The sequence below is a fragment of the Leptopilina boulardi genome, unplaced genomic scaffold, assembly GCF_019393585.1.
Source record: "Leptopilina boulardi isolate dan_hultmark-lab unplaced genomic scaffold, ZJU_Lbou_2.1 LbouV2_123, whole genome shotgun sequence".
In the NCBI taxonomy this organism is placed as follows: domain Eukaryota; kingdom Metazoa; phylum Arthropoda; class Insecta; order Hymenoptera; family Figitidae; genus Leptopilina; species Leptopilina boulardi.
Genome location: NW_026137667.1, coordinates 4,303,421 through 4,330,109, shown reverse-complemented (window position 1 = coordinate 4,330,109; position 26,689 = coordinate 4,303,421). Strand labels below are relative to the sequence as shown.

The following is a 26,689-nucleotide window of genomic DNA, read 5'->3' as shown; positions in this document are numbered from 1 at the left end:
TTTTTTGAATCAAAGAAATTTTCTTTGAAACTAAAAAGCTTTATTTGTTTCAAAGAAAATTTTATTTTAAATGAAAGAAAATAAGTCAAAGAAACTGGTTTCTTTAAAGCAAAGAAATCTTTTCTCTGGATGTATATTAAAAATAGTATTAACTCTTTTTGAATAAATTAATTTTTAATTAAAAAGATTCTCTTTTATAATATAATTTATGTTTTTTTTTCTTCTCAGGTATAGTATATAAAGAAAAATATAATTAAATTAAATAATAATTCTCGCATCTTTTTTTTTTGGGGGGATATATGACTTTTATATTTTATCACTTTGTCCTTTATTTCTTAGCCCCAAAGGCTCTTTTCCCGTAGAATCTGTAAATAAAGGGTTTCATATGGATGATAAATAATTCATCTCACACGATTCTCGTTTGAAAATTATTAATCAAGATAAATATATATATATTTTTTTTTTACTTTTAATTTTTATTCTATTTATTATTATTATTATTATTATTATTATTATTATTTTATTATTATTATTATTTATTAATATTTATTTCTTTATTTTAATTTATAATTATACACACAGAAAAATATTTCTTTGAATCAAAGATACGTATTTCCCTGTATCAAGAAAACATTTTTTTGAGTGTAATTTTGTGTTTAGATTTTTTTTTAAATTTGATAAAAAAAATTTTTTTTTCAGGAACAATGGGGTTTCGATATGAGACGAGGATTAGATCCAGCGTGGGATCTTCATGGGAAATATTCAACTCGTATTTTTGGCACTGAAGCAGTGAAAATAATAAAGAATCATACGACAAGTCAACCTCTTTTTTTGTATATTGCTCATGCGGCAACACATTCTGCAAATCCATATAACCCATTGCCAGCACCAATAGAAACACTTTCGAAAAATATTGCCTGTGACACTGTTAGTCATCGTTGTAATTTTGCAGGTAACATTTTACAGTTTCATTCAATTCCATTTTTTTTTTTTTGATTATTATTTTATAATAATATAATAATTATTTTAAAATAATAATATAATAATTATTTTATAATAATAATATAATAATTATTTTAAAATAATAATATAATAATTATTTTATAATAATAATTTAATAATTATTTTATAATAATAATATAATTATTATTTTATAATAATTAAGAAAGATAAATTCCGTTTATATAAAGATACATTTTTTCATTATTCATTTCAGTATAGTAAGGGACAGTTATAGTCAAGACAGAAATTGAATTTTTTATTACTTTGACTTAACGAAATATCGCGAAAATTCGTAACAGTAGAAATAAGTAGAAAAAGTAAGGTTTTGGTAAGACAAAATAATAAATATAATTTTAAGTATTAAGGGACAGTTATAGTGAGACAAAAATTAAATTTTTTTTTAAATTAAAGAAGAATTATTGTAACTGTAGAAATCAGTAGAAAAAGAAAGTTTTGGTCAGACAAAAAATGTACGATTTTGTTTCCAGTGGTAATGGACAGTTATAGTCAGACGAAAAATAAATTATTTTTTTCTCGTCTAGTATCAACAGAATAGTAATAGTAAAAATCAGTAGAATAAATGATTTTTAGTCAGACGAGAAATGTTTTAAAATCCCTTGACATTATAATCAGTAGTAAAAGACAGTTTATGTCAGACAAAACGTGTTGAATTTTTCCAGTTTGTATTAAAATAGATACTCAATTTTTATGTATTCCTTGTTGAGTAGTAAAACCCACGTGTAGTCAGACAAAGAAAACTTTGACTCATTTTTTTCAGTAGTAAAATACAACTATAGTCAGACGAAACTTTTTTTTTTTTATTACTGAAAGTGGTATCAGAAGAGTATTAAAATTTAGTAGAAAAATTAGTTTACTATCAGACGCAGAAATTAGAAATTCTTTCAAAATACTGAAGAAAAAAAAATAATTTATTTTTAATTATATTTTTTTACATGTTAATTATTGTTTTCTTTGTTTTTCTTTTAAAGCCATGGCTCAAGAAATGGATACAACAGTTGGTCAAGTTATTAAAGCTTTGTACGATAAAAATATGCTAAATAATAGCATCATTGTATTTTCAACTGATAATGGTGGTCCAGCTGCTGGATTCAATTTAAATCACGCTTCTAATTGGCCTTTAAGAGGTGTAAAAAATACTCTATTTGAAGGTTAGTTATTTTATTGAATTAAAAAGTAAAATAATTTTTTTCTTTCTACTTTATTTTTTGTTTATTACTACTACAAGAAATATACAACAATATATGTCATAATAAATTTTTATTTTTTCCCTCCCTCTTTTATAAGATACTGAACTTTACGAGCTTATGGTTACATTATATTGTTGTAATATTCCTCTCATATATAGTTATTATATGACCATTACAACCAACATTAAGCAAGATTTAAGATTATAAACTAATCTATTATATATTATTATTATTATTATTATTATTATTATTATTATTATTATTATTAGAGAACATTATTTTCAAATTACATGTAAAATAATTGCTCCAATTCTATATATATCAATAATAATAATAACAACAAATGTTTTGTTAATATAAAATATTAATTATTTATTGATGTATTAAATTAATGATAATTTTTTTTATTAAGAAAATTATTTTTTAACTTAATTTAACGATAAAATAGATTACACAGAGCGAATTAAACTAATGGCTAATTGTTCAATAATAATTAAACTCTATTATTGTGTATTGTTGTCCAGGAGGTATTCGAGGTACTGGAATCCTTTGGTCGCCATTGTTAACTAGAACAGGACGTGTGACTAAGCAATTGATGCACATCAGTGATTGGTTACCAACTCTTTTAGCCGCTGCCAATAATACCGTAACTAATTTAAATATTGATGGAATTAATTTATGGAATTCATTAAAAGACGATCGCGAATCGCCAAGAAAATCTATACTTCACAATATCGATGATATTTATGGTAATTCAGCAATAACAATTGGAAATTTTAAGCTTCTCAAAGGTATATACATATTTTTTATTTTTTCATATATAATAAAGAAAATTTTCTTAAATTTTTAAATTTATTTAATTCAAAAAATTTTTTTTTTTCAAATTAATAAAGTAATATTGAAAATACAAATATTTATAGATATTTTTTACTAAAAACAAAGTCTTAGGGATAAAATTAATTATTAAAAAAATATTAAATTTTCTTTTTTAAGGATCAACGTACAATGGAACATATGATGGTTATTATGGACCAGATGGGAGAAAAATCCGTTACAATGAAGAATTAATTATAAACGATATGACGGGTAATTATCTTAAAAATATTGGAATGAACCTATCGGCGAAAGGAATATTAAGTTTGCGAGAAAAAGCAACTTTAAAACAATGTCCTGATAAAAATAACAATCTTCCACGATGTAATCCCATCAAAAAGCCATGTCTTGTGAATATTTCTGAAGATTATTGCGAGCAAAACGATCTATCTACTATGTAAGTATAATATACATTATGTCACTTACTATACTGAAAGGGGGAAAAAAAATAATGAAAATACAATATACATTGTGTCTGACATTAACTGACTTTTACTACTAATTAGAAAGTTGAAAGAATTTTTAATTTCTTGCCATTGCAAAATAATTTTTCCACTAAAATAGAAATTTTCTCCTAATACCACTTTTAGTACTAATTAACAAAAAAAGTTTTGTCTGACTATATTTGTCTTTTACTACTGAAAAATTATAAAATTCAATTTTTTTTTGTCTGACTACAAGTGGGTGTTACTACTTAACAAACAGAAGCGTAAACATTGAGTTTAGCCTTACATAAACTGTTTTTACAACCAAGTATAAAGTTGGAAAAGATTCAATACGTTTTGTCTGACATAAACTGTGTTTTACTACTGATTAAACTGTTACGGGATTGCAAAACACTTCTCGTCTAACCAAAACTCACTTTTTCTACTAATTTCTTATATAATAAAAAAATATATATTTCCCTTTTTAATTTAAAAAAAAATCTACTGTCTGACTATAACTGTTTCTTACTACTAAAAAAAAACAACGAAAAATCGTTCATATTTTTGTCCTACCAAAACTTACTTTTTCTACTGATTTACCTAATATTTTCTTTTAATTTTGTATGAACAAAAATTTAATTTCTGTCTGCCTATATAACTGTCACTTACTACTAAAATGAATAATATTTATTAAGAATAAATTATTTATTTAAATTAATATAAAAATGATTTAAAAATTCTTTGCTGTTACAATAATACTTGTAACAATATTTATATACAATTAAAACAACAAAACATTATTATATAAGAGATTCTTTAAAAAGGATTTTTCTTTATTTTATTATTTTTTTTTTAAAGAAAATATTTTTCTCTTGATCCTCAGGTATCCTGAAGTCTTAAAAGAGCTTACAGAAGAGTTGGAAAAATACCGAGCATCAGCATTACCGCCCGGAAATCTTCCACTAGACAAAAAAGCTGATCCAAATTTATGGGATCATACGTGGACCAATTTTGGAGATTACAATAGGACATCAAATAAAAATACACATATTTTAACATATTAAATATTATGTAAGTGCATAAATTATAATTTCTTTAATTATGTGAAATTTTTTTTATCAATTTAAAAATTATATCAACAATTAGTAATAATTTTTTTTTTTATTGGATTAAATAAATTATATTTTTTTCAAAAAAGATAAACAATATAGTCTATAATAATTATGTTAGAAAATATAATGTATAAAAATTTATTTATTAATTTTTTTTATATTTATGATTAATTAATTAATTAATTAATACTATTGAAATACTATATTTATTATTTATTAATCGAATAATTGAGTAATATTCTATTAATTTATTATGTTTATCAAATATTTATTTATTATATCAATATAATTTTTTTATAATAATTTTTTTGATATATTAGAGAAATATTTAACTATACATTAGTAAATGTTTAAAAAATTTGTTTTAGGTGCAAATTTTTTTTCAATTTTTATCGTTAAATTTTAAAATCATTTTTTATATTCTATATATGGCAAAAGTTACCATGCGAAATTTATTTATATAAATGGCTTAGTGTGAATCTAGACAAGTTGAAAAATAGAGGCGTTTAAAATCAGATTTCGAAGGACCATTTTTATCATTGAGCACATCGAGAGAATATACAGTATGTGAAGAAATTATAGTTATAAATTTCATCGAGCGGAAATACTATAAGCTTTTGTTTTTAGTGACCTGAATGATTTTTTTTTTTTACTTTTTTTTTTTTAAATATTTTTTTCTCCTTCGGGGAATCTTTTATATTTTGTTATATTTATACAATTATTATTAATAAATATTTATTTATAACATTTTTTTATAATAATTTTATTATAATTTTTAATAAATATATTTATTTATAACATTTTTTTATAATAATTTTATTATAATTTATAATAAATATATTTATTTATAACATTTTTTTCTAATAATTTGATTATAATTTATAATAATTATATTTATTTATAATAATAATTGTTAATATATATTAGATAATGGATTTTTTTCGCATTTTTTTAAATTAAATAATATAGTGTTATTTTATTGATCAGAGTAAATAATTAATATCAGGAATATTTTTTTTTTAATGTAATAATTTAGTTAAAAATAATTATTTAAAAAATTTCTCAAAATTTATAGAAATTCTTTTTTTTCATAGCTTTTTTTTTAATTAAAGCATTAACCTGAACTTTCTCTAAAGCATTACAGCTTTTTCTGTCATTAAAGAGGACTAAAAATGTAATATATAGCCGCGGTTACGTATAAATAATGTTGTATACAGTGTTTATTGTTTTCTTTCAAGATTTAACTTGCTTTAAACAAAGAACGCACTAATTGAAAAATATCTTCGTGTCAATAAGCTTTTTTTTTGGGAAAAATAAACAATCGCATAAGCCACGCTATTAAAAACTTCGTGTCGAAGAACTGATTCTTGTGGATTAAATATTCAATTCTTTATTTCTAAAAAAAAAGAAAAGTTCCTTGCATTTTCTTTTTTTTTTTATTATTATTTTTTAAATTAAATTAATCAATTTTTTTTTAAAAAAAAGGTAAGAAAAGAAAAATTGGTGTCAAGTTACTTATATAGCGAAGAAATGTTGAAGGATCGATTATGTACTAGTTTCGTGCATCTTAAAAACTGAAGAATACTTAATTTGATATTCAGATTAATTTTCCTTTTTACAAACCTTTATGTATATAACTATATAGTCATGATTTATATTCGGTAATTTGATGGGGGAAAAAAAAAATCATGTTTATATTATACTTTACTTTGTGTTTAAAAAAAAAAAATTTTTTTTCATATTCAATTTTATTTAAATTCTCCTATGTTATTATTAAATATAATATTTAAAAATAAATAAAATTTATAATCACAGATGTATTTTTTAAATTAATTAGAAAAAAAAATTCATTTTAATGCATTGTCGTGATTGAAATTCCATGATGTATGTATACTATTATAAGATTAATCGTTACACGCAAACCGTTTAGCAGTAAATAATTGATGACCGCAGGAGGAAAATTTTTTTATTTTTTTTTTTTAAATTTCGATGGGAAAAAAAAATAATCTCAGCTCAAAAGTTGAAATATTTTTTTTATTTTTACAAGAATTGGAAAAAGAAATTAAAATAGTAAATAAAGGAATAAAAATAAATAAAATAATGTAAAATTTAGAAGAAAAACAAATTTTCCATTTTATATCAAGAGACTAGTGAATGAAGCAAATTATAATCGCGAGTACAACGAGATGAAAATAGATAAGTAGTATATGAAAGTAACTTTATATCTTAAAAATATAAAGAATCGTATTTCAATTTTTCTTTACATATATACAAAAAAATCAAATTAAAATATTCGAAAACCTATTTTGAAATCTTTGAAAAACTTTGATATTTTTATTTCCTATTCTTTAGAATTTCCCAAGAGACTTTCACTTGCTACAAAGTAGGAAGTAACATGTGTATTTTCCTTCCATATATATATTTTTTATTTATGTCAATCCTCCATCGGATTTCTTCTTTTCATTTTGAAAATTTTTTTTTTTTTTTTCTTTCACTTTTATATTTGTTTCATCAAGAACAAAAACAATCAAATTTCTCTAATCGTGGATTTATCAAAAGATATATGACATAAAAATTTCTTTTGTAAGATTTATCATTTTTTTTTTTTTTCATTTCAGAAAAAAATATATCCTATTTTTCGTTAAAAATTTATTCCTTAATGAATATTAAAAAAAAAAATGTAGGTTTTGAAATATTTTTTTTTTAAAATAATTTACATGCTTCAATACACTGGTTTATTTTATACCGATGCATTTACTTAGCCTCTTTTTCTACACTAACATCTCATATTATTTATTATACATTTCCAACTCGATAAATCTATTTTTTTTTATTGATAAAATTATTGATTAAATATATATGAAATAAAAATATTTACTGTTATAAAAATTAAAAATTATTTTATTATATTATTTAATAAATTTAAAATTATTTTATTTTAATTTATATAATTTATTAAATAACAATAATGTTAAAATAAAAAAAAAAAAAATTCTGTCCTACAATGGAAAAACATACGTAAATGACATGTAAATATGTACGTGACACTTTACATATGTTTTTCCATTGTGGGTCAATATTAATAATAATAATAATTATTATTATTATTAATAATAATTTATAATTAATAATTATTAACATTGCCACTAATAATATCAGTTTTTGTACAATAATAATTATTATTATTATTATTATTAATAATAATTTATAATTATTAATTATTAACATTGCCAATAATAATATCAGTTTTTATACAATAATAATAATTATTATTATTATTATTATTAATAATAATTTATAATTATTAATTATTAACATTGCCTTTAATAATATCAGTTTTTATACAATAATAATAATAATAATAATAATAATAATAATAATAATAATAATAATAATAATAATAATAACAATAAATAATAAAAAATAATAAAAAAAATAATAATTACTAAGAGGCGAAAGATTTATTTACGATTTCTAAATATATGCAAAAAAGTCACAGCGAGTGCTTATAGGTATTTGAAAATTGTATTTCAACGATGTGGAATATATTATTGAAAAAAAAGAATATATTTATATATATATATATATATATATATATATATATATTCGTCCAATCGGCAAATATTTAATGGAAAATAGGGAAGAAAATGGAATTCCAGATTGGAAATATACTTGAAAAGGTGTATTTCTGTTTGATAGCAAAAGTTACTTATTGCATATCAATAGTATGGGTTCAAGTGAATTTTATGCTTCTTACTTTTATATAAGATTTTACTTTTCAAATACACATTTTTTCTTCATAAATATCAAGAAAAAAAAAAAATTTATTTTTTATAACACGCGAATATATAAAATATTATAATTAAAGCGCAAATGTATTTTTAATATTGAACGCAAAATTATTAATAAATCAATGAATTTTTAAATAATTTATTTACATTTTTAAATGTTTACTAATATTAATTTTCATTATTATTTTCAATAATAATAAAAAAAATTATTAATCCTACATTTGTCAAAAAAAAAAATTTCTTAATAAATAACTTGATTTTTTCAAATTAAAAATATAGAAAAAATTATTTTTTTCTCCGTTTCTTTTTTAAATATAGAATTTTTGATATTCTCTATTATAATTTTCTTTGCGAAATAAATAAACGCAAATTCGTTTTCAAACATAAGAACGTAGTTTGAGAGAAATAGTCTATCTTAAATAATCATTCGTTGAAATGCAAAAACTTGAATAATAGCGAAAGAAGCCAGCTGCGTGGAAATATATATATATATATATATATATATATATATATATATATATATATAAATGTATATATGTAAATCTATATAGCAATTGTCTTATAACGATCAATATTTTTATAATCAACGTTCAAACATTTCGTTCATATATGAATTTCTTTAATGTAAGGTATATATTCTACATATGTGTCTATATAATATATGGAAAAATAAGGAAGAAAAATTGTAAGTTTTATCATAAAGATGAAGTTTTTTTTTTCTTTTCTTATATATATTTGAATAAAAGGACCAATTTTATATTCCATCAGCATTTCAAATTGACTTTCTTGTTATTAGTATTATTATTATTATTATCATCATTATTATTATTTAAAACTTGAAAAGAATCAATGAACAAGGAAAAATCCTTTTATACAATTTCTTTTTATATCAAATACTTCTAACAATAGATTCATAAGAAATTACTTATCAGAGGTCCTCTATTTCATGTACCTTTATACGAATATACTTGAATTAAAATCCGTTATAGAGGGAAAGCTTTTTTGTGAAATAAAAATTTAAATGTATTTTCAAAGAATAGCATTAATTTGCAATATCTATATATATGTATATATATATAGAGAGAGAGAGGGGGGGGGTGGTTACTTATAGGTGTAAAAAAACTTTTATCGTATAATATTCCACTTTTGAATGAAATACATCTCATTTTATAGAACAACATTTTTATGCAAAAAGAAAGGTCAATTTTTATATATATATATTTACACATCCATTTACTTAACAAATTTATTTCAATGAAATTCCTTCCGAGTCATTTCATTTACAAGCATTAAAAATTTAATTTTATTGATACTAAAACAAAAAAAGATATTCTAAATATTTTTATTTCCATTTTTATAAGATAAATAATTATAAAATTAAGAAATATTCTTATACTTCAAGAATATTTATTTCAATAATTCGAGAATAAAAATAAAAAATTTAAGTGTTTAAAATAAAAAAATAATAAAATAATAAAAAATAGGAATATACAAAAAAGTAAAAAAGAATAAATAAATAAATTTTATAAATTTATAAATTGTGAAACAAAAATTCAATAATAAATTAACTTTTTGTACTTTGAAAAAATAATTATCTTTTGACTATTTGCACTATGGTTTAAACTGGATTAGCATTATTTCCATTTTTAATCTTTTTTTAATTTCTTTTCCACGCTTCTTCTTCTTCTTTTTTTTTTTACATATACAGCTTCCGGAAAAAAAACGTTCATTTTCGTTATATAATTCTCTTTGTTTACTTTCTTTTATATCCCGCGCCGCACATTCAAAGAACAATGCGAAATTTACAGAAAAAAAATAAAAATTAACAATAAAAAAAAATCTATCTATTTTTATTATACAATTTAATTGTGTTAATTGCTCTCTTTAAAAAAAATACAATTTAAAGAAATTCTCTTTTTTTATTAATCAATTTCTTTTTTTTTTTTTTTGCAAAAATCATAATTAATTTTTGTAAATTGGCAAATATAAAATTTAAAAAAAAAATTAGTGCAATAAATTAAAAGATTTAAAAGGATTTAAAGCTATATTTGGAAGAAGTTGTTAAAAGGAGAATTTGCCATAAAACATTTATTGTTATATTAATATATATTTTCATCAGGTGGTAAATCATTCTTTTATTAACGACATTATTAAACGCTCTTTTTATATACTATATGGAATTATTGGGATACGAAAACTATCTGCAATATATATCAGTCAAACAACCCCTTACACTAAGTAGGAAACTATAAATAATTCTCTTTGGGAGGAAAACAAAAAAAAAAAAAAAAAAAAAAAGTTTTATCTCGATCAACAAAAATAATGAATCTTACTTTTGTCTTTGTCTTGAACCGAAAATTAATTTCATCATATTATAACAATTACAATGATTCGCTTAAAGTATACCGTAAATAAACACGCATTTTATTATTCCATACTAATTTATTATAATCATTCAATTAATTTTGCTTTATTCTCTCAAGAAATTTATAGCCGCAAAATGTTTTCATTTATCTTTCATAATATTATTTTACACTAAATAAATTTATTATTTAAAAAAAAAATTATTAAATAAAATACAAATCAAATTCTATCAAAAAAAATTCTTTTAAAAAAATTTCTTTTATAAAATTATTTGAAATAAAATAATTTTTTTCTAAATTCAATTTTACCTGTTTCTAATTCCAAGTGATATAAATCTCTTGCATATCCTTTCTTGGGAATAAATCAAAAAAAAAAAATTTCTAAACTATACAAGTACTTTTCTCTAAAATTAATTTCACTGTTGTAATTGAAATCCATTTTCGTGATTGATTTAACTGATGAAAAAACACATTTTCACTGGAAATTTTTTTTTGACACACAAAACAAATAGATAAATACATATTTGTAAAATTTGAAGAAAAAGAAAAATTAAATATCAATTTTTCTCGAAATCATTTTTCGAATTTAAAAAAAAAAACAAAAGAAACGAAAATTCAAAAACAAAAAAAATGTTCTCTAATAAAAAAGAAGAAAATTATTTCTCATAACTTTCTAACAAAGTTTTATCTAAAAGGACGACTATCAACGACTGCGGCTCATCGCAAACTGAATGGAGCTTGCGAGCTTTTTCCTATATGTAAAGCTCCCTTGGAATGCGCGTGAGACGTTAAACTGTTTAGGCAAGTCTGTTTTCAGAATTTCAAGAAGGGGTTTCTTTTTTTTTTTTTTTTTTTTTTGATATTACCCACCAATGTCATATACACATATATAAAATATGTAAAATTCTTCTCTGACACAGAAGAAAATTTTTTTTTGTTTTTTTATAAATATAATTAGAAAATTCTTTTCCATCAACTTAATTACTTTTTTTTTTAAGGGTAGGAAAAAAAAATATTCTTTTATTCTGTTTCTTAATTCAAAATTAATATAATCAACTTCAATAAATATGTAAATTTTAATAATATAACTTTATTGGATAATAAAGAGAAAAAAAATCAAGTTATTTTTTTAGCCGTAAAATAATACTATTTCTTTTTCATATCTTGTCGTCACAAATATATAACTTTATGAAAGTATCATGAAAAAAAAATTTTTTTTTTTATATTCTTTTTTTTCACTTAACTAACAGAAAACATATAAAGAAAATTTATTTGAGAATTACAAGAGAACAGTAATAAATAAAAAAAACTGTTTTTTCAATAAAAGAATATTTTTTTTAGTAAAAAAAATAATTTCTAATTGATAAAGTTCTTTAATTCATGTATTTTATATTTCCCAATCTAAAATCTATCTCAACAAAGTATCTCTTATATTTTTATTTGCAAAGAGAGCATTTTTTTTTTTTTTTTTTTTTTACAAAAAATACCCTTGTCACTCAATCTTTGTCATTTGTGAAGAATTTAACCCTTAGAACCTTTATAAATATTTGCCTCCATTTTTCCCAATACTTGCGTATATATATATACATCGCACATATGTGTGATATAACACGTCATAATTTAATCCCTGTCTTTTAGTCAACATATTTTGATTTTACATCTGCAATTCAGTAAATCGAACGATAAATATAATATTCTGATAATAACGAATATCAAATTATAAATTTGCAAACAGAGACAACAATTTCAAATAATAAATTTTATAATTACACCAAATTGTGTCATTTTCATACTTTCACTAGATTATATAGAGTAATAAAATGAAAAATTTAGTAGAATCAATTTTTTTTTCTAATTGACAAAATTTTCTTTAAATTAAATTTTATAATTAACCAAATTGTCATCATTTAGAATTTTCATTTAATATCTATATAGAATTTCCATTATATCTAATTTATTTAGCCAAATTATCATTTAGCAAAATTTTCATCTAATCGAGTTTCCATTTAGCAGAATTTTAATTCAATAAAAACTTTTCAATCGATTTTATATTTAGCCGAATTATCATTTAGCAGAAGTTTTATTTAACTGAAAAATTAATTAGTGGAATTTCTATTTATCACAATTTTAATTTTAAAAAAAAATTTCTTTTAATCAAATTTTTACTTAGCCGAATTATCATTTAGCTGAATTTTCATTTAATCGAATTTCCATTTAGCAGAATTTTAATTCAACAAAAACTTTTCAATCAAATTTTTATTTAGCCGAATTATCATTTACCAGAAGTTTTATTTAACCGAAAAATCATTTAGTAGAATTTCTATTTAACACAATTTTCATTTAACAAAAATTTTCTTTAATCGAATTTTCATTTAGCCGAATTATCATTTAGCAGAAGTTTTATTTAACCGAAAAATCATTTAGTGGAATTTCTATTTAACACAATTTTCATTTAATAAAAATTTTCTTTAATCGAATTTTCATTTAGCCGAATTATCATTAAGCAGAATTTTCATTTAATCGAATTTCCATTTAGCAAAATTTTAATTCAACAAAAACTTTTCAATCGAATTTTTATTTTGCCGAATTATTATTTAGCAGAAGTTTTATTTAACCGAAAAATCATTTAGTGGAATTTCTATTTAGCACAATTTTCATTTAACAAAAATTTTCTTTAATCGAATTTTCATTTAGCCGAATTATCATTTAGCGGAATTGTCATTTAAACGATGTTCCATTTAGCAGAATTTTAATTTAACAAAAATTTTGCTTTTAATTAAATTTCCATTAAGCCAAATTATCATTTAGCAGAATTTCCATTTAAGTGAATTTTTATTTTTTAAAAATGTCCAATTAGCAGAATTTTTATTTAATTCTTTAATAAATAATATTGTGATGAAAGCTCAAGTTACTATGAAATTAGAGATAAGATGTTACCTCAATTATTCTTAACTATGTACTGAGTGAGAAAATCGATCAAGTTGACTCAGCGACAAATCCAAATCTCTCAGAATTACTGAATTCCACCGATTTCAGTCAGGTTCAAATAAAAAAGTTTACTTCTTATACAAATAGTTCGAATTTTTTTTTTGATAATTATAAGTTAGAAAAAAAATAACTAAATTTTGAAATTAAAACCATTTTAATAATTTAATTTAAAAGAAAAAATTTGACCGAAAAATTTCGCAGTAATTCTTTTTGTATAGTAATTAAATAGTAATTAAATTAAATTAAAATTATTAATATATATATATAATAGAAAATTTTAATTAATTTTTGTCTAAGCGATATTTTTAAAAACCGCTTTCAACCTATATATATATATACATATATTTTTTTTTAAGAAAGAGAGAGATGCTTTCGTGCAAAAGAAGAGAAGAAATTTGTTTCCAACGTTTCTAGACCAGGTAGCTATTTATCATCAAAGAGTAAAAACGAGGTTCCATAATCCACTAGTTCTCTTTTATATACCTCTAACCCAAAAAAAAAAAAAAAAAAAAATTGTCTTATATATGAAAATGATACTAATTGAAAAAAATTTTCTCTACCTTGCGCACTCTCATTATCATATTTAAATATGCGCGGGAAAAAAATTTATTCAAATTTCTTTTATTAAATATAATTAACAAAAATTTATTTCACGTAAAATAATATAATGAAATTCGCATTATAAAATTTTGTTTTCACATTAAACAAAATAAAAAAAAATTTAAACTGCCAAATAAAATAGCAAAAAACAAAATAAATGCAGTAACAAAATTTCTGGGACAATGTTTTATTTTAAAATTTCACTTTTTTTTTTTTTTTATAAAGTGAATTGAATACATTTTAGTATTCCGAAGAAAGAACTTTAAGTTTATATATAGAAAAGTTTGCGTGAAACATAAAATTCCTTTCAAGTTTGTCAGTCTCATGGAAAGAATCAATAGATATCGACGCAAAAAAAAAAATTTTAATTTATTTTTTAAAAATTACTTACTTTTTCTTATATAATTATTATTTAAATGGAATTTTTATAATAATTTTTACTATATATATACTTTTTTTTTATATGAGAGGAAGCGAAAATTATATATGATTTAGCATATTTTTTTTGAAACATAGGTATATATGTATCGAACGAACATTGACGTTTTTATAATCGAAAAAATATAAATTGAAGAATTTCACATTAAAAAAAAAATATATATATATATGTATAAATTTTTACGTAAACGTAAAAACATATATGTCAATCAACATCCCATAACTTTACTCTTCCTCTCTGGTAACTTATTGAATTTATTTTTTTACTATAGCAATCTAAATTATTTTCGAATCGCTAGTTTGATGAAATTTTTTTTTTTTTATTTTATTTTATATGAATGCAAATAACAGAAAATTTTCTGAGGCATTAATAACGAAAATCCGTTTCTAACAGTCAAATAATTCTGGAATTTCAAGATTTCATAATATATAAGCCTTCAAATATATGTCTACATACTGAATTGAACAAGTTTTGGTCTGATTTCGAAACCACTGAATCTTATATATATATATACATCTTCTCCAACGATGTATATAAGCAATAAATTTACATACTTGTAATGTATACGTCAAAGATAATATCAAAGAATTAAATGATATTCATATATATATATATATATATTAAAAAAAAAAAAATTTTCTTTATAAATAATAAAAAAAAATGTTTTTTTAATTTCCTAAATGAAAAATATAAATATAAACTAATAATAGATTATTTAAATATATAATAATTATAATATAAAAAAAATATATAATTAATATCGAAAATTTCGATTAATTTTTAAAATTAGAAAATTCTTTTTTAATGTCCAATATCACTATAGTATCATTTTCTTCACACGTTGGCAAAATTATAACAAAAATTAAATTATAAATAATAGTTTACTGATGGAAGTTTCAATTTCCCATAAAGTATAATTATATCGTATATAAAATTTTAATTTAAAAAGTTATTATAACGACAAACATGTTTAACTTTTAAATAATAAAATTACAGATTTCAAATAAAAATTACCTCTATCGAAACTTATATGAAAATTTCATTTAAAAATAATTTATACAATTTTATTAATTTATTTAAAATATTTAAATTTTTAACATTATATATTTATTTATTATTATTTAATTATATATTATTATTATTATTATTATTATTATTATTATTATTATTATTATTATTATTATTATTACTTAATTATAAATTATTATTTTAATAACAATTTAAAAAATATTTTTTCATATTTTTATTTCAATATTTATTTATAATTTATTAATTTATAAACAAGTATACAATTTTTACTTTTCTTTTTATAAAATTTGAAAAAGAATGTTTTTTTCGATCTTATATAAACTTAACTTATTTTAATAAAGAAAATTTTTTTCATATAATGAAGAATTTCGATATAATATAGTCTATCATTGGACTTGTTTGATCCCTTAATCCCTCGTGAATAGATTTCTACTTTTCACCCTACCTATACATTTTTGTCATGATGCGTATGATTAAATATAAGGTTTTTTTTTTCCTTTCCTTCTTTAACCCTGAATGCGACAAGTTGAACACAAATATTAATCATTTCGATAATTGATTTTTTACATTAATTCTCAAAAATTTCTTTTTTATTCTCACCTTTTCTGACCCATTTGCTTTCTTACAAATATTTATATAGAAAAAAAAAACAATTTCCTTTTTTTTTTATTAAATATAATTTAACAAAAGTATTTAAATTATTAAATTTTTTAATTATTAAAAAAAGTGTATAATTTTAAATAATTAGGATTTAAAAAAAAAATTTACCAATTTTTGATGAAATATTTGTATAAAAAAAAAAAAATATTCTTTATATAATAATTTTTGTGTACGATTATTTTTGCATAAAAATTTTGTAAAGAATTCTAAGCGAAAAAAAAAAATTTTTTTTCAATTGAATGTATAATAATTTTTTACTCTCTAGAAAAGGAATTATTTTCTTGGACAATAGCTTCATTATGATATTGGTCTATATATTTTTCGTATATTCACAAGAAAATCGGTAGTTGTACATTATAACAAAAGAAAAGTGATGGATAGTCAAGGTGAGCCAGAAAATAAATTGGTCCACTTCATTTTTATCGCAACTTTTTATTCTAAATTTACTTTATCGATAGACTCATTATTGTCGTTATACATATATATATATATATTGAAAGAATATTTTTCTCATTGTTTCTATAAACTTTAATAAGAAAATTTTTTTTCCCAAAAATAATATCAAATAATCCGTTACTTGATTATTATCAAATAAATATTTACTAGAACTAAACAATTTTTATTTGATTCATGTAAATCGTATTTGTTTTAAATACAGAAATTATTTGTTAAATATTTATTTGATAATAACTAACCGATTATTTGAATCAAATAAATTGTTTTTTTTCACTGTATAGAAAATTTTACTGCGCATAATTTCATTTAAAAAAAAATTTATTGACAAATTATATTTTCTTTTACATCTATTTATGTAGAAGGACTTTTTCTGCTTTTTTATTTAAAAAAAAAAAAAAAAATCCTTTGAAGAAAAAAAATTTAATTTACGGAAATGAATTTTAGTTCCAATTGAGGGAAAAAAATAATCTTTTATATTAAATAATCCACTTTAAATCGTTTCTATAAACATATTTGAAATACATAAAACCGAAGTAGAAGTATATAGAGGAGAACAGGAAATATATAAATGAAAAATAAAAATTTACAATTCTTATTCTCAAATATAAATTCTACATCAGAAATTAAGGAATCTATAAATTTTTTTTTTTTTATTACTTTGTCGCCAATTAACTATATTATAACAATTGAAATTATGCAATAAAAAAAAGAAATTGTCTTTATTTTCTTTCTTCGTCATCATTATTGCTATTAACTGTCTCTCTTTTTCACTGAACACAGCTGTGTGTCTCTGACGTCTAAAGAAAATACGATGTGACTTTGGATTTATGTCACAGATAAACTGAACTTGTGAACTTAAAAGATTTCATGTTATACATAGAATATCTATTAACCAAGACTTAAAAAAGGATAAAATATAAATTAAATATAGATTAGTCAGGCTTTTTTTTCTCTCGAAGACAGAATGAAAAAAAAAAAAAGAAAAACTTTCAACGTCACGCCACAAGAAAAATTTAGTCAGATTAATTGTCACACAAAGAGATAATGAAAATTTCCAAAGGAAAATAAATTGTTTCATAACAGAGTTGCAAATTCAATTAAATTCCCTGCGTTTGGAAAAAAAAAAAAAGAAGAAGAAATTTTCTTCGTTAAAGAAAATTTAAATTGTATTCGGTAACAAATTGTACATTATTAACAAAAATATATATAGATATACAGTAGGACAAGATTACAAGCAATTAAAGATTAACTTTGATTTCAGTCAAGTCATTGTCTAAAAAAGAAAAACGGATTTTTTATTTCAAAAATTTTTTTTTAAATCGTTTTTCCATTCAGTGCAAGAAAATACGAAAGTGATTGCAATTTAAAAAAAAAAGATTAAATTCAACAAAAGATGATCTAAAAACGTGATACTTTTTTTTTATTTATTTTCCTATATAGTGGCATTAAGGAAAAACATAAATGATTTATATGTGATCGTTATCCTGGAAATGCACCTGTTCAACAAAACCCTTCACTTATTTCAATTGTCGTTTTATTGAGCTGAAATAAATCATCTCACTTTAAGGTTGTCTGTTAACGTATACCATTAAAATAAATATATGATGACATGGATATTATAGTATAATTTTATCGACATTCAATGACCAAACCAATAAGAATCATTTCTAATTTTCCCCTAAATATATATATATACTGAGGGACTTGATTTTAATTGATAAAGCCATTGTCCAATAATTATTATTGACATTTCTTTTTTAAACTTTTAGTATTTCTCAAAAAGGAAAATAAGTAAAAAAAAAAATTTTTTTTCTTAAATTATAGTTTTAAATCCCCTAATTATATAATTTACAATTTATTATGTAAATTACAAAATAAATTTTACATAACTCTTAATTATTGACTGAAGCTGATAAAGTACGCAAATGCGCTTAATTATTAATTATCAATCTTATACAATCACAAAATTATACACGATATTTCGATGGAAAATCATTAGCAATCAAAAACTATAGATTTGTTTTAATAGTGAAACAGTAAATTAAGAGAATAATTAATAATTAACATATTATTGAGGTATTTGTCATAATTTACAATTTATTTCTAATTGTATCTATTTGCATGAAGGTTTGTTTTTTAATTAAAATATGAAATATAAATTTCATAAAATAGAAATAAAATTTTTTTTATATATATAAGGACAAATTCATATGGCTAGTTGCAAATTAATATTCAGCATACGTATACATCAAAATTGATAGAGCAGTTGATATGACTATTAGACTGTCATGTCGGTTGGTATTAGGACTATATGTAGTGAATTTTGACCTAAGGTCTGTTATTAATATGCACTTTGCCAGAAACGCTTACTCTGCTCTCAATATATTTATGATACCATTCTAATATAGTGAAAATGAACAAATAATATTATTTATCACCAAATTAATAAAGTCCAAGAATTGACGATATTAGAAAATATATTTATTAATTTTAAATATTTATCGATCAATCGACTATCATCAATACTTTTAATTCTATATATTGATTTAAAATTTATTATTTTTTCAAAATAAAAACGATTGTAAATATCGATTTTGATTTCTATTGATTTAAATTACCATTTATTCTAATTGCTATTGATCCAAACTACCGTCGATTCTATAATTTGATAATAATTCTAATTCTATTGATCTAAATTTTAATTTTTTCTTTATCCGAAATTTCTACCTGATCCAAAAATAACATCAATTTTGATTTATCCTAATTTCTATTTATTCTAATTATCACCAACTTTAATTCTATTTATCCTAAACTGCTATTGATCAAAAAATAAATAAAATATCATCGATTTTGATTTATCCTAATTTCTATTTATTCTAATTATTACCAAATTTAATTTTTATTGATTTAAATTATCATTTATCCAAATTATCTTTGTTTCAAATTTCTATTTATCCTAATTGCTATATTAATCCAAAATACAATCACGTTAAAATTTATATATTTATCCTTAATTGCCATTGATCTAAAAATATCATCGATTCTTATTTTCATGTACACAGAAAATTAAAAGGTATTAAAATAAGCTGCAACGCTTATTATTTTAATCCAATTTTGCTTATTTTAACCTATTTTGGTATTAAAATAAGCAAAATTGGATTAAAATAAAAAACGTTGCAGCTTATTTTAATGCCTTTTAATTTTCTGTGTATCCTAATTTCTATATTAATTATAATTACCATAAATTTTAATTTCTATTGATTATATTATCATTTATCCAAATTATCCTTATTTTAAATTTCCATTTATCTTAATTGCTATTCATCAAAAATACCATCGATTCTAATTTGATAATAGTTCTAATTATAATACTATTTGATCAAAATTTTAATTTTTTCTCTATTTTTTTTCTAATTTTTGTATTTTTTTGTAATATACACTGAAAAAAGGGTTTGGTATTGACAACCAAACGTTTGGTTGGTATTTAAGCAACCAAAATTTTTTTTATTGAATCAACAAAATTTTAATTGTCTCAATCAAAATTTGTTTGACACAACCAAAATTTGTTTGACACAACCAAAATTAGAAAAAAAGGATTTTTGTTATGTACTAACTAAAGTTTGATTGGGACAAACAAAATTTTGTTGATTCAATAAAAAAAAATTTGGTTTCTTAAATACCAACCAAACGTTTGGTTGTCAATACCAAACCCTTTTTTCAGTGTATATTTGACTACACTGAACAAAATTTATTTGATTCAAATAATCGGTTAGTTGACTATTATTGTGTCAATATTGAGTCAATTAAATGGTATTTGTTTCAAATACAAAAATTATTGGTTCAAATAAAGTTTATTAAGTTCAAATAAAAATTATTTGATAATAAGTAATCGATTATTTGAATCAAATAAATTGTTTTATATTTATTTTTTTTAAATAAACTAATAGTGAAGAATGATGGTCTATATTTCCTTTCAATATATATGTTTCTTATCAAATGAAAAACCCTTCATCTTCTTCTCACTATATAAAAAGATAAGTGTCCTTGTTAATATTGACAAACTGACAAAAAATTAAAAGCATCACATCGATCTTCGACTCGGCCATAATGATGAGTTTTCAAAATATTCAATGTTTAAAGAAGAATATTATATAAATATATTTATTTTCTGTCCTATTTTTCTTATTCCTTTAAAAAAAAAAAACTGTACAAGGAAATGCATATAAATTGTTTTATAAACGAATCATGTTAAATCTGTATTGAAAAATGAATATAAACCAATAAGCACCCCTAATAGATAGGGTCGTTCTTCATTATTCAATAAAGAGAGAGAGAGAGAGAGAGAGAGAAGAAGTCGTTGTTGAAATGTTTACATTGTTACAGTGCAGTAGAAGACAAAAGTTAAATTTTAGTCACGAAATCCATTAATCAATCTAAACTCGATTTAATAGAATGACTTTAGAAAAAAAAAGTCTCTGTATAAAAAAAAAGCGAGAGAAAAAATATTATGCATACTTTCTGAACTTCCAGCTTTTAAACTTTTATATCCTGATGTTTTTTTATGACTCGTACTTTATGTATGATCCTGCTGATTGTATTACTATCATTTCTTACTGAATTTTATTTACTATTTTTATTTTCATATTTATTTTTAGCTGATTAAATTTTTTTTAAATTTATTTTTTTTAAATATCATCATTTTGATAATTTAAAAAATTTAATTTATTTACTAAAAGAAAGATAAATAAATAATAAATAATAATAATAAATAATAAATAATAAATAATAAATTTCGTTCTATAACGAAAGATTTCGCTATTTAGTAATTTTTTTTTTTATATAAACTTGCGGAAAATTTGTAAAGCACTACTTATACGTAATGCAAAACCTATTTCTAAATTTATAGAAAGTTTATAACTTCCTATGTAATTACTATCGATTAACAGCTTCGAATTTCAGAATTAAACGGAAACTAATTAGGAGCATGAAAATCATATATATGCGAAAAATTTCAAAATTTCTTAAAAATTTTTATTTTCAAATTATTTTCTTTATATTAAATTTTAAAATTTTAATTAATTGTAATTCACTATTTTTAATTTCAATTAATTAATTGTAATTAATTAATAGTTTTAAAAAATATATTGAAAAGAATATTAACAAAATATTTTTGCAAAAAAAAAAGTCTACGAAAGAAATATAAACAATTCTTGGTTATATCAATCAGAAACTTTTTTTTTTTTTGTTCTGAATGAAAGTTAAAAGCCGATAACATTAAAAAGTCCTTTGGATTTGAAAATTGATTAAAAGCAAACCATTTCGTCTGCGTAAAATAGACTTTCTCATCGATTTGAAACTGGTATATTTACAAAAGTGTTGTGCATCGCAAATGCAAAATTTCGTGATTAAAGCTCCGTTGAAACGTCAAACATTGATCCTCGAATGTTATCCCTTTGCGATGGAATACTTGACGTTTGCGATATACAGGTATATATATATATTTAATTAAATAAGTAAAATTAAAATCAGATAAATGCAAAATTATATAAGACAAAAAAGGAATTTTTTTCAACGTCGTATTAAAATTATATTTAATTTAATATTATAAATTACATGTATATAATATAAGAAAATTAAAATTTTCATATTTACGTAAATTTATTATAAGCAATACAATCCATTAATTTAATTATTAGTCAATATAATAATTATAAACAATTTTATTTTTGATTCAAACTAATTAATCGTAATATCACATATAATTCAAATGGAATTTATTTATAATCATTAGTTTTTTTTTTCTTACATTTAAATACGCTATACAGTTGATAATTTTAAGATCATAGATTTTCTTTGAAACTGAAAAATATATTTAAAAAATAAAATATATTTTTTTTGAAAATAGTGATAATTTTTCGAAATTTCTTGCGCGATTCAACCTTCACAAATATTGAAATTTTTTTTTTTTTTAAAGCTGAACATTTACATAAATACTATATAGAAAATTATATATTAAATTGTACATAAAATTACAATTAAAAAAAAAAAAAAAACCTCAAAGAATGTTGAAAAAATTAATTAATTTTCAGGGATATTTACAAAATTAGAAACACTTAAAATTCGTCTTAAATATTCTCAAGAAAATTAACATAACTTTATATTTTTTCACAACTGAAAGTTTAAGAGAAAAAAATTTTATTTTTTTATATTTCTCACATTTATTCAGTCAAATAGTATAAATAAAAGAAAAGGGATGATCTCTCTCTTATTCTCGACGGTATAGTGTTTTTGAATGTACAATATTTTTTTTTTTCAATTTCACAAAACACAAAAAGCAGTATAACTATTTAGGATATCATTTATTTCAGGAAATTTTCTTTTTCTTTTACAAAAAAAATTCAAAATCTAATTTTTAAATATAATTTTCATGATAATAAATATAGAAAATTCACTTTTTCGCAATAGAAATATATAAATCTTTTATAAATTCAAAAAGAAATTTTTTTTTACAATAATTTTTTTTTTGTATATATATGTTTAGAAATATTGCACATAATATTATATATGAATATATATATATATATATATATATATATATAAAAATGATATCCTTTAACGCTCTACTTACGTTTCATGGATTGAATATTCGTCTTATCTCATTTGATATACAATATTTTTTTTCCCCTATTTCGATAAAAAGAGATTTCCCAAGAAAAAGAGATTCAAGAGTTTTCTGCATATGTTTTAGATACTTTTTGCTTATGATTTCCTATAAATATATAATATAGCATATATATGCCACGTTTGAAAATTTATTTACATTCAAATTTGCAATGTACTTAACTATTTTTCAAATAGTAAAACAAATTTTCAATAAAAAAAAAATTAATTACAAAATAATTACAAAATAATAAAAAATAAAAAAATAATTAAATAAAGATAATAAAAAAAATAAAATAAAAGAATAGTAATTGAAATGTCATTTTTTTGTAAATTTTTATGCATTATGGCATATTTCTATACACGCAAAAAATTTTTTACCTACAATAGCGATATGTTTCACTAAAACAGGGAAAGTTTTCGCTATTCTAGAGAAATATTTCGTTGTTCCAGAGAAAATTATCGCTGTTCCAGGTGAAGATTTTTTTGCGTGTAGTTTATTTTAAAATTTTTTTTTCTAGTTATATATATAAAATTATAATCTTCCAAGTTATACCAGATTCAATTTAAAAATTTCAATCACAATATTTTTTTTTTTTTTAATTAAAAAACAGAGCAATAAACAAAGTTCAATCTTTTGAGTATGCATGAAAATACATAAATTTTCTATATAAAGCCTGAAATTTCACTCTGTTTCTCTCAGATGTATATATAACATCCATAAATTCAGTACTATCAGGTATATCACCAGATTCAATTTCTTGTTTATGAGTAATTAAATACAAAATCTCGAGATTATCATACTTGTATAAATATCTATATATATACATATTAAAAAATAGAAAAAAAAACTTATTTTTTAAATAAAAAGAGAACATAATTATTTTAACCAAAATTATGTGCCTTGTGAAAAGATAATTTTTTTTTTTTCCTCTCCCAAAAACAAATAATTATAAAATATTCATCTTAATTAGTTATATATATATAATCATACATATATAAACGTATATACAATTCAAATTATATACATATAAATATCTACTCATAAAAATGTCAATTTTATAAAAAAAAAAAAAAGAAAAAAAAAGTAAATCTGGAATTTCTAGGAAATTAACAGTAATTTTTTTTTTTACTAAACAATTTTTTTTTGTCATGTTTATAAAAAAAAATTTTTTCTCACGTTTTTTTCGGCACTGGCGTAACATTTGATTTTGCTAAAGGAAATCCCATACGATCAAGTGTATGTCCCAAAAATTGACTATGACAGCAACAACTAGTTGGAAATCGAAATAATTCCTCTTCAATTGACTCACCATCGTGTGCAACTACAGCTAATTTTTGAACAATGTAATTTTGTTTACAAAATGTTTTATAACCATCTATAAAACTTGATCCAATTAAGTTACATCCACTTCCCTCGTCACTAAAAAAAAATTATTATTATTATCAATTTTTAAACATCGCAGTAATTCTCAAAAAAAAAAAATAATAATTACCTGCATGTTTCGACTCTTACACCTTGAGTAAAATTTTTTATATTTAGTATAAAATACCATTTATCATTTTGTGCTTCCGCTGCTCTAGGATAAATAATTCGTTCCTGAAAGAAAAAAAATTTCAATTGTTAATAAAAACGAATAAATAATAAAGATTTTTATTAATTTTAAAAAAAGAGGATAATTACGTTTGAATTGCAAAGTGAATAGTCCGCCTCAAAGTCAACTCTCTGCGCTATATCCAATTTCTGAGATCAATTAAAAAATTAATAGATATGAAAAATAATTTTTTTTTTCAGAAAAAATAATTTTATTAATTAAAAATGTAGAAAATACTCACAACTTCAGATCCTGTAAAAATTTTCAAATCTCCTGATTTTTTAATAATATTATTGAGCAAATCTTCTGGATAATTTGTGACATTTTCACAAAATGTTTTTTCCTTACAAACAGGAACAAGATTATTTGTCGCTGTTCGTACTGGAACATTTTCTTGACCAGGAAATATTATTCTCGAGCTTACATCATCATATGTATCCTTATTTATTGCTGTCAATTGAAAAGAGAAAACAAAAAAATTTTTTAGTAAAAGAAAAATGCTTTTTTTCAATTATGAAAACAATTTTTTTAAAGCGGTCAGGTTGGCAATAGGCACATTCAAAAATTTATTAATATTTAAAAAAAATCCTTTTTTCTAAATCAATGCCATAATTTTGTTTTTTAATGATTTAGAAAAATTCGAGAAAAATTTGATATTTTCAAACACTAAAAAAAAATTATTTCATTTTGCATTATTACCAGGAATTCTTTTTTGATTTGTTATTTTATGCCGATTGTTAATGCCCCAATTTAATCTTGGCCTTTGCGTTGTCGAGGATATTTCCTTACTTGAGAAATCATAACGAGAATTAAAATAAACGCTCAAGGGAGAGGCAAGAGTTTCCTCAAATTTAATCATGTTGTACCTATTATCACCTGATGATAAAAAGAAGAAAAAAAAGAAGCTTATTATAAAAAATTAAATGTTAATATTTCAATATTGTTTATTAATTTTTATTGTTATATACGAAAATAAAATACAAAAAAATACCATAAAAAAAAAAAATTTAATATACATGCAAACATTTATTTATTTTGTTAGTATAATTTTTTTTTTTTTTTTTTTTTTATTATTTTACCACGTTGCGTTTCATCACTTGTCAGTCTTCCCTGATTGGAATTATTTCCATTGAATGAAAAATTTTGTGTTCTTTGTTGAAATTGTTGATTCATTCGTCTATAATTATTATTATTAGATTGATACATGTATTCAGTCTTTTGGGGAAAATTCGAGACCCTTTGAATCATCTAAAAAAAAAATAAATAAATTTGAAAATAAATTAATTGAAATAATTATATATACACTCAGAAAAAAGATATGTTTGAACCAAATGTACCATTTTTTTTATATTTATTCAATTTTTTTTGGTTAGTTCAAACAAAATTTGTTTGAAAAATAAATATTTATCAAATAAATATTTATTTGATCTAATAAATAACTGTTTGGTTTATTTTAATAAATTTTTTGAACAAAGAAAAAAATTGAGC

The 26,689-nt window shown here is 20.9% G+C and overlaps 2 protein-coding genes across 4 annotated transcripts in view; one reads left to right on the top strand and one right to left on the bottom strand.

Annotated features, from left to right (window-relative positions):
* Nucleotides 1-5,237, top strand: part of LOC127287940 (arylsulfatase B-like) — a 29,454-nt gene extending 24,217 nt beyond the window's left edge. The window contains exons 4-9 of one of the 2 annotated variants that reach the window (XM_051315105.1): nt 700-952; nt 1,992-2,171; nt 2,735-3,001; nt 3,204-3,480; nt 4,392-4,579; nt 4,989-5,237. In XM_051315105.1, coding sequence (XP_051171062.1) covers nt 700-952; nt 1,992-2,171; nt 2,735-3,001; nt 3,204-3,480; nt 4,392-4,572 — 1,158 coding nt within the window. In that variant the 3' untranslated portion in view covers nt 4,573-4,579; nt 4,989-5,237. Of the gene's footprint in view, nt 1-699; nt 953-1,991; nt 2,172-2,734; nt 3,002-3,203; nt 3,481-4,391; nt 4,715-4,988 lie in introns of those variants that run through there. The other variant, XM_051315096.1, reaches the window with a different exon arrangement.
* Nucleotides 1-24,957, bottom strand: part of LOC127287968 (RYamide receptor) — a 50,510-nt gene extending 25,553 nt beyond the window's left edge. Inside the window, exon 1 of one of the 2 annotated variants that reach the window (XM_051315135.1) lies at nt 24,787-24,957. In XM_051315135.1, coding sequence (XP_051171092.1) covers nt 24,787-24,811 — 25 coding nt within the window. In that variant the 5' untranslated portion in view covers nt 24,812-24,957. Of the gene's footprint in view, nt 1-11,083; nt 11,517-24,786 lie in introns of those variants that run through there. The other variant, XM_051315140.1, reaches the window with a different exon arrangement.
* Between the last annotated feature and the right edge of the window lie 1,732 nt (nt 24,958-26,689).